Source organism: Sprattus sprattus, assembly GCF_963457725.1.
Source record: "Sprattus sprattus genome assembly, chromosome: 11".
Classification (NCBI taxonomy): domain Eukaryota; kingdom Metazoa; phylum Chordata; class Actinopteri; order Clupeiformes; family Clupeidae; genus Sprattus; species Sprattus sprattus.
In genome coordinates this window covers 21,801,801-21,810,597 of record NC_137909.1, presented here as the reverse complement: position 1 = coordinate 21,810,597, position 8,797 = coordinate 21,801,801, and the positions used below count along the sequence as shown (strand labels likewise).

Sequence of the window (8,797 nt, the reverse complement as noted above, 5' to 3'; positions counted from 1 at the left end):
ATGAGCAGGTTTTGCACTTGAAGACATGATTTCATTAGATTGTCGTGTGAAAAGAAGGCTGTGTTCTAAATCCCAATAACAGAATGCTTGTTTGTTTGCTGAGCTCTTGCTAATTCAAGTGTGGCAAACACTTAATGCTTCTAATTATAAGTGACTCTCAGGTTCCTGTGTAGCGTGTGCTGTTCTCACTGATGAACTTTATTGACTGTCATCTCTCTGTTAATGGACACACTTTCTCCTCTAAGATTTCCCCTTCTGTCTTTGATGGGAATAGATTTTGGCATATTATGAAAATGTTCATAATTTCAAGATTCTGTCCTGTTGTCTAAAAGGAAATTCAGCATGTGTTAACTTTAGACTCTTTATATAGTATAGAGGGTTCCAGCATGCCATAGTCCTTTCTCAATTCTCAGTCTAACAACTAAAGGCTCTCTCTGTTGGGTAGTTGACTGCGGCTTAACAAAGCCTAAATGAAGCCTGAAAGTTACTGATTAACTATCTTTTATTTATACTTGTCATGGTTAAGGCTGCGTAAATGTGGCATAAATGTGGAAAAAAGCTTTGTTTGGAAGTGGTCAAGAGGAGCCATTCTGTACCCCTACCCACAACAAATTGTGTCACTATGACAACGCCTCCTCTCTTGCCCCCTCCCCCTTCCCTCATAGGACGAGGTGCAGTCCAGGTCCGACTCTCCCCCCTCCTTCAAACCTCCCCCTCCCCCAGGAGTCCAGAGGACGCCCACCCGGAGAGAGCCGGCCACCAAGCGGCCCTCCTCCGAGTCCTCCCACTCCGGCCTGTACTTCACTGCGCCCTCCTCTTCCTCATCCACCCTTTCCTCCCGACGCTCGGCCGCGAAAGACCACAAGCGCCCACCCACACGCAAGCCCACCGCCTCCACCTCAGCAGACCCCTCCAAGAAGGGGGTCCCGGTCACCCAACTGTCTATGGTCAGCCAGCACAACATCGGCCCATTCCCACGCGTCCAGTCCCCCAACCGTAACAACACGGTGGCATCCCACCTCCACCAACAGCAACACCAACTGCAGCACCAAAAACAACACCAATCTAAACACCTACACCTACACCAACACCAACACCAACACCAAAACCAAAACCAACACCAACCACAAAACCAACACCAACACCAACACCAACACCAACACCAACACCAACACCAACTCCAACACCAAAACCAACACCACCACGCTCCCCCTCCACCTCCTCTGCCACCAGCTCCCCCGCTACCACCCCCCGCTGTCGCCCCCTCTCCGTCCCCGACGCCTCCACCGCCCCCTCCTCTGCCGGCCCCTTCCGTACCCCCACCCACAGCCTCCCCAGACAAGGCCTCCCCCTCTTCTTCCAACACCCAGCACTTTGTGATGGTCGAGGTACACCGGCCCAATGCGGAGCCCGATGTCAACGAGGAGCGACAGCTGCCACAAGCTCGAGGTGAGGACTGTGTCTGTAACAACTAATAAAGATGGGAAACTCATGGCTTTAGAGTTTTTTAGAAACTGCTGCATATGTATCGAAAATATGTATAGTATTTCTGTATAGATCCTGTATTCCTGTGTAGAAAGCATTTGCTTAGTGTTTAAAAAAAGCATACTATTCGAAAGGCAGGAGGGCTTACCACCGAAATAAAATCCTCCTTTACACCATTGACAGAAATGATCATCACAGTTTGATGCTGTCTTTCGGATGCAAAAACAATCACACAGTTCAGAGCAATTAGTCCTCCATTTTTTCACAGTATCGATCCACTTGACATGCCAGTGAACCGCCGTGATGCTGACTCAGTCTGTCTCATGGCCCGGCCTATAGCAGTAACATTGACGCGGGCACTCAGTTATTTAGCCGTCGTTCCACTGGAGGGTGACTCGCCATTAAGATAAGTGCTTGCAGAGAGGCCGGACAGCTATGGAAAATCTTATCTAATCTTATCTAAGAGTCGTTACACTTGGGCAGCACAGTGTAAGAGGCTCCTTCAGACATTCTATTGGGGCCGTTACCTCACCCAGGGATTGAGCCGGTGCATTGGGCACTTATCACGCAATAAAACGGAGATGTGGACATGTGGATTGTGTTTTTCTGGCAAGAAACTCAGCAACAAGTGTTTGTGAATAGGTATAAAAATTGCCAACATGGCTGCAGGTTTGGATGCTGCTGAATGTAAGTTGAATATCTGTTTGTGTATAAAGAATGAATGTTGAATAATTCTGATGCTCATATGCTAACATCACAAATCACTTGATGCTAACTAAACATTCCTTTTTTGCTGCCTAAATCACCTTATTTAATGTTTAAAGGGTTCAGCATGAAGACAGTGACTTTGAGATGTGTATCTGCTTTAGAATGCATACCTTGTGTCATTAAAAGGGTGGGGGTGGGGGGGGGGGGTGTCGTGTTGTGAGGTGTGGTGTTTGCACCTTAAACCCCCACCCTCTTTTTTTTTTTCTCATTGGAGACATTTACACTCCTCAACTGTGGAGACGCTAAAGTCAGGGCTAATCGTGTTCTAAATCATTCTGATCTCTTTACTTTAGCGGCGGCTATCGCTGGAAGAATCAGGCCACTGCAGTTATTAGCCCTCCTGCAGTGCTCTGGCTGTCCCTCTGTTAAGCACCAGCAGGTCCCTGCATGCTGCGGCTATACATCTGTATTGAACAAGCTCTCAGATGTAACATAAAACTTTCAAGCCGGGTTCTGTTTCACCCGCAGGAGTCGTTAGCACCTAATAAATTGCACATTAGTTTCAGGCAGTTAGTCAGAAAATTACATTTGTCTCTGCGAGGGGGAGAGTTCATCCATGACACGGCGTAATATTCATTGCATGCGGGAGTGTTGATCGTGTGTGTGTGTTTGTGTTGAGTATGTATGCATACAGGTGTGCTTGTACAGTTGTGAGATGTGGAGTATGCGTGTCTGTGTAGTTTTTTTCCATTGTGCTGTGACAGATTATGACCTCGGCTGCCAACATTACCCAGGTGTCTGTGGCCTTCTATGCATGTCCCCTGACCCATCATCGATTTCCCACAGGTGCTACCCTCTGCCAGCTATCGGACAGCGGTCAGACTTTGAGCGAGGACAGCGGGGTGGACATTGCCGAGTCGGGACGCCTCAGCAAGGAGAGCAGCCCCCGCCCTGCCCGGACACGCGTCCACAGGGACGGCACGGGGGATGCAGGGGAGGCCCCCCAAAAACCGGTGAGAGCGAGGGACGAAAGAGCTCAAGGAGAATGATGGAGCGATTTTGAGAAAATCATGCGAAGGATGATGATTATTAGGGTAGAAGAAATACTATCCTATACGTATGTGTGCGTATATGTGTGTGTGTGTGTGTATGTACTATCAGTGAAGATGAACCATAGTTTGAGCTCTGTACCCTGGGGTCTGGACTTGGCCATGAATCTGCTCTCTGATGGTCGCGGCCTGACTTAATTTTGATTTGTTTGGATTGGATTTTTCGTTCTCTGCTTTGTTTGCCCATTCATTTCTCTACCACTCCCCCCTCCTCCTCCTCCTCCTCCTCCCTTGTTCATTGTGAGTTGGCACTCCACTTGAGTTGGTTTCTCATTCATCAATCACTCGTTCACACCATCCCTCACACTGCAGCAAACACTCCTCCTCAGACACAGGCTCTGCCAGGCCTAAAACAGTGTGTACACCTATATACACATATATATGTGTGTGTGCTACAGCAAAAGCTTGACGGTTATCGGCATTGTCTTTTATATGTCTGTCTGTTTGGCAAGGTGCACCATGCAAAGGTGGTGGTTTCTGTCTTCTGACTGGTCTGTCAATAACTCTCTCTACCTGTATGTCCTCTTTCTTTCTCTCACTCTGCCCATTTTTCTTGATAGCCGGGTCTATTGGAACCTACGTCCACTCTGGTAAGGGTGGCAAAAACTGCCAGCACACTTGGCATCGCCATAGAGGGGGGCGCCAACACACGGCAGCCTCTGCCACGCATCGTCACTATCCAGGTGAGTGCCTCTGTGGCTCTTTCAGGAAGCATGGTTGCTTTTTCTTATAAAACAATTGGGTTCTATCACGTTATTTAGCCGTTTCTGATTGAATAAGAGACGTTCCATGAGTTGGATTATCCCAGAACAACCCAACTCGGACTTTTCACAGCTATATAAAACAAATTGTAATCAATAACTTTGTGTTGAAATGTTAATCGATTGACTATAGAATTGTTATATAAAAGCAATATAGTACTTTTGCGAGTGGGGTAGGTAAGGGATATTACCACGGGTAATGTGTGTGTGTGTGTGTGTGTGTGTGTGTGTGTGTCTGTGTGTCTGTGTGCGAGTGTGTGCGAACTGTTCAGCATTTAACTTGACACATTGTTCAATTTAAACACAAAATAACAATTTCCATTACAGTTTCCACCTGAAACCAAAACTAAAAATACTATAAATAGGTTAGTGATGGTACTCCATGACCGCATTTTGTGTATGTCTTGTTGACCCTCCACCAGCTGGATGAAAAGAAAGAAGCCAAAGGCAGAAGACTTCTGTGTGCATTACAATTGGCTTCTGTGTCTTATATCCTTGAACCAAAGATAAGATAAAACGTGTTTTATTTGTTGAAGGAGAGGAGACAAACAGAATCAACAGGGTCAAGACTGAGCTGAAATTGATTTTTGAGTTGCTTTGTCTTAGAAGGCACAGACTGTTGCTTGAGGTGGTTAACCCTTTTCAGACAATCAAACCAACCAATCACATGTTATTTGGATTTGTTTACGTATAGGCATTTACATAAGCCTTCAGTAAGTGAGGTTTTCTGAATAGTGACAGGAAGGTTACATATACACTGCATACACTTGAAGGTTTGAATTTTCCCTCTAATAGATATGCTTTGCAGAACATAGGCAAAGTGCAGCATTGCTGTTAACTTTACACCAAATCAAGTCTATTCAGAAATAGTACTTATACAAATATGACGATTGGCTGCGGAGCAATTGTGTGTATTTTTGTGTGTGTGTGTATGTTTGTGTGTGTATGCGTATGTGTGTGTGTGTGTGTGTGTGTGTGTGCGTATGTGTGTGTGAGTTAGTGTGCGTGGGTAATGAATTGGAAGCCCTGTGATTTGGCAGGCTAATCAAAAATAAAAGGGTTGATTACAGCTAGTGCGACTGCAAATCAGCCTCAGAAGAACAAAGACCAGTGCTCAGCGACGACGCCAGAAACACAGGAAGAGGCAGAATGGGACAGGAACAAGAGTGTGTGTGTGTGTGGGGGGGGGGGGGGGGGGTCAGTGCTGTTGTAACAATAAAGAAAAACTGGAATTGCTGAGAGAATACAGAATGCTACAGAGATGGAGAGAAAGAGAGAGAAGAGAGAGCGAGAGAGAGAGAGAGAGAGAGAGAGAGAGAGAGATAGCAGGGGCAGGGAGGAATGGACAGGCATGAGTGGGTTATAATTCCCCTGACTGTGCCCCTGCACTCTCTACCCCACACACCACCCCTGACAGGGGGGAATTAAATACCTTGCCTCATCTGTAATGGAAATCCAACAACAAAGTGCCGCCAAAGCAGGTGATAGAACCCAGCTATCTTTTGTGTCATTTTTTATCTCTTTATTTATTTATCTGTCCACTACCTTACCATGTCCAAAAGCTGTAATCTGGAGGGGGAATTTGGGAAACCAGGAGAGCTCTCTCTGTTGTCTACTGTATGCTGTGGGCATCATTGATCCGAGTGTCTCAAAGAGCCTCAGGGCTTGGCTGCTATTGCTGCATAATGGAAAACTGCTCGCAGACTTTTAATGGAGCTGGCTGACTGATGAAGCATCGCACCTTTGGAGGCTTTTCAAGAGAGGTCGTACTGTGAGGACAGACAGTCTGGCCACATTACAGCTCAAATATAGGACAATATTTAGTGTGAGATGAAGCGAATTATCTTTATGTGAGGCAGAAAAATCACATTAAGTGTGAGGCAAAAAAAAATGTCTTGCAGTTAAGTTGTATCTAGATGGAGCTTCAATATAATGACAGATACAGATATTCAATGGCAATGTCCTCTGATTACAGGGATGTTTATTGGGTTAAATAAAGTACATGTTGTCACCTCTCACATCGGTACCAGGTACAGAGGGAGTTGAATCTCATGCTAATTATCTGATGCTTGTTTTTTGCTTATCACTGGCTGATCTGGATTCAGTGGATGGCCCAGCAGCTCCAGGAGCTGCATATATTGGCTGTAGCTGTACACAGACTTCTAATGGGCCTGGAGAGCATGTTGTGATTGGAATAGGCCACCCTCTTGCACCTGAGACGAGCTGTAGGCTCCTGCTGTGGCTGGAGGTGAAAGCCTGTGTCCTCCAAGGATTGGATGTGCTCTATGAACACCGTTTGATATTTATGGAATAGATTCAAGACCGTGGTTATAATCTCCCTCTGTCCACCACTGTAAGACAATTCCTGAGGCCATGCAACAAAATGTTTGGTCTTGTTGCTAGCAAGGCTGAGACAGAATATTTGTAACGTTGTTTTTCATTCAGTTAGTTTGTTGAATGTTATGGATAATTGCAATTTGTGTGGTAAGCTATAGACCCAAACAAGGAGAGAGAGTAAGAAACGATCGAGGTAAATGGACTTCAAGGAGAGGGATGGAAGAGCTTTGGTGTGAGACAATGACCAGCAGAAGTGCTGTTTGTGGGGGAAATTGCTCCTGGGTCCACTTGGCTCCTGTGAGAAAGGGCACTGGTGGGAGGGAGTGATAATTGTAGGTTAGAAGGAGGCAACATGCATGAGACTAGTGCTGGCAATCAGCACGGAAACAGCAGAGACCGCTCTTGTTATCTTTTCTAAAATCTCATGTTATCATGGTGGTAACAAAAAGATCTCCTTTTTAAATTGGGAAGTGCTATTGTACGTCATTAGCCAAACATGATGTGAACAGGATTACTGTATTACTGACGTTGATGATCATATAGGAAAATCGTGGCAGAGTGGCACAGGAGTTTGTTTGTCCTACCGTTCAATTCAACAACATCAATTCAAGCCTATCCTATACATAGATACGTATATATTTCTCAAATCTGTCCAATGGGAACCTGAGACCTTGCTGTCTTTGGTCCTATTTCAGTGACAGGAACTCTGAGACGTCCGCTTCTCAACTCTTGTCAACCAACAAATTGTCTTATGCTTCTCAACTCTCTCGTCAACCAACACAGACCCAGACTTTTCGGTGCCAGAGTTTATTCAGGGTCATCTAGACACCAATAACAGGCAAGCGGAGACAAAACGGTAAACTAAAAATGTCTAGTGATCAAACTTAAAGCACTAGGAATAAATCAACAAATAAGAGTTAAATACTAAAACTCAAAAATACCTAAACCTTGGAAATAACACAGAGCAAATACCTAACCTTGGAAATTAGAGAGGAGCAGGAACAAACGCGGGGAGCGAATAGTCTGGAGCTTGAGTTGACGTGAGAGTTATGTCCATTCAAGACGAGGACAGACAACAAGTGAGGGGATTGGAGAGTTAAAGTACAGTGGCAGGTGTTCGTGATTAGAAGTCAGGTGACTTGGAATGTGACAGAGGCAGGTAAGTTGAATGTGGGGGGGGGGGGGGGGGGGGGGCGTGGCAGGAGTAGGGCTCAGTGCCGGCCTGACAGTCTTAACTTCTTTGAGCGTTGTGCTCACTATTAAGATTAGGCACCAGTCTGATATTTAAAGGAAACCTGTACGACATTCGGTTTGGGGCCAGGTTATGCAGTGAGACAGTTCTTGTCCTTCCAGGTGTTTGTATCACAATCAGGTGACAGTCTGTCCATCAGACCATCAGAGCACCACAACCATAGCTTTTTTGGAATAAAAAAGGGATAACAACATGACCCGCCCCCCCCCCCTATTCCTGCTCTCTCTCTCTCTCTCTCTCTCTCTCACACACACACACACACACACACACACACACACACAAACACACATAAACACACACACACTCTTCCTCTGTCTCCCCCTGTCTGGGTGAATAAGCCCCTTCAGTGAAGGTCAATAAAAGGCCTAATGGAGCAGTGGCCAGTGTCCTCTGCCTCTGTCTGACTTTAATAACCCGGTGCTTGGATGGCATGTAATGCACCCCGAGGGGCTGGCAGCGCAGCTCCACTCCACAGGTCCTTCGAGGCTGTAATGATAAGTCTGTATCCATCTCACCCTCACTGTGTGTGTCTTGTCTTTCCTTTCCCCTCTCTCTCGCTCTCCTGCCACACACTTCCTCTCTCTCTCCCTCTTTTTTTTTACCCTCTCTCTACACTTTTCTTCCCATAGAATGTTTTATGAGAGGTCAAAACCATTAAGTGCCCTTGAGATCAAACTTTCGAGAGCTCCATTTTGTTTTCATAATTCGCTCTTTCTCTCTCTCTCTCTTTTTATCAGAGAGGGGGTTCAGCTCACAACTGTGGTCAGCTGAAAGTGGGTCAGGTGATCCTGGAGGTGAACGGCGTGTCGCTACGGGGCCGGGAGCATCGAGAAGCCGCGCGGATCATCGCTGAGGCCTTCAAGACCAAAGACAGAGACCACGTGGACTTCCTGGTCACAGAGTTCAACGTGGCACTTTAGGGGTCACTGGGCTCACATCGACTTCACCCACATACAGTATGTCCAGAGTCAGAAGGTTAGAGGTGGACAGAGAGAGAGATAGATGGAGTGATATGAAGCCGGAGGAGCAGTCATGGACTTAATGATTTAAGGCAGGGTTCACCCCCTTTCCACATCCTCCATGCCTCACACAGGAAAGTAATTTAACATGGACTTGGAGTGGAGCCTGAGACCATTCTGACTCAA

The 8,797-nt window shown here is 46.2% G+C and overlaps 1 protein-coding gene across 1 annotated transcript in view; it reads left to right on the top strand.

Moving 5' to 3' along the window:
• Nucleotides 1-8,572, top strand: part of whrna (whirlin a) — a gene marked incomplete at both ends in the record, with an annotated part of 93,419 nt that extends 84,847 nt beyond the window's left edge. The window contains 5 exons of the mRNA XM_080847302.1: nucleotides 666-996; nucleotides 1,234-1,449; nucleotides 3,040-3,206; nucleotides 3,863-3,985; nucleotides 8,390-8,572. Of these exons, the coding sequence (XP_080703428.1) occupies nucleotides 666-996; nucleotides 1,234-1,449; nucleotides 3,040-3,206; nucleotides 3,863-3,985; nucleotides 8,390-8,572 (1,020 nt within the window). The remainder of the gene's footprint in view (nucleotides 1-665; nucleotides 997-1,233; nucleotides 1,450-3,039; nucleotides 3,207-3,862; nucleotides 3,986-8,389) is intronic.
• Nucleotides 8,573-8,797: the final 225 nt, after the last annotated feature.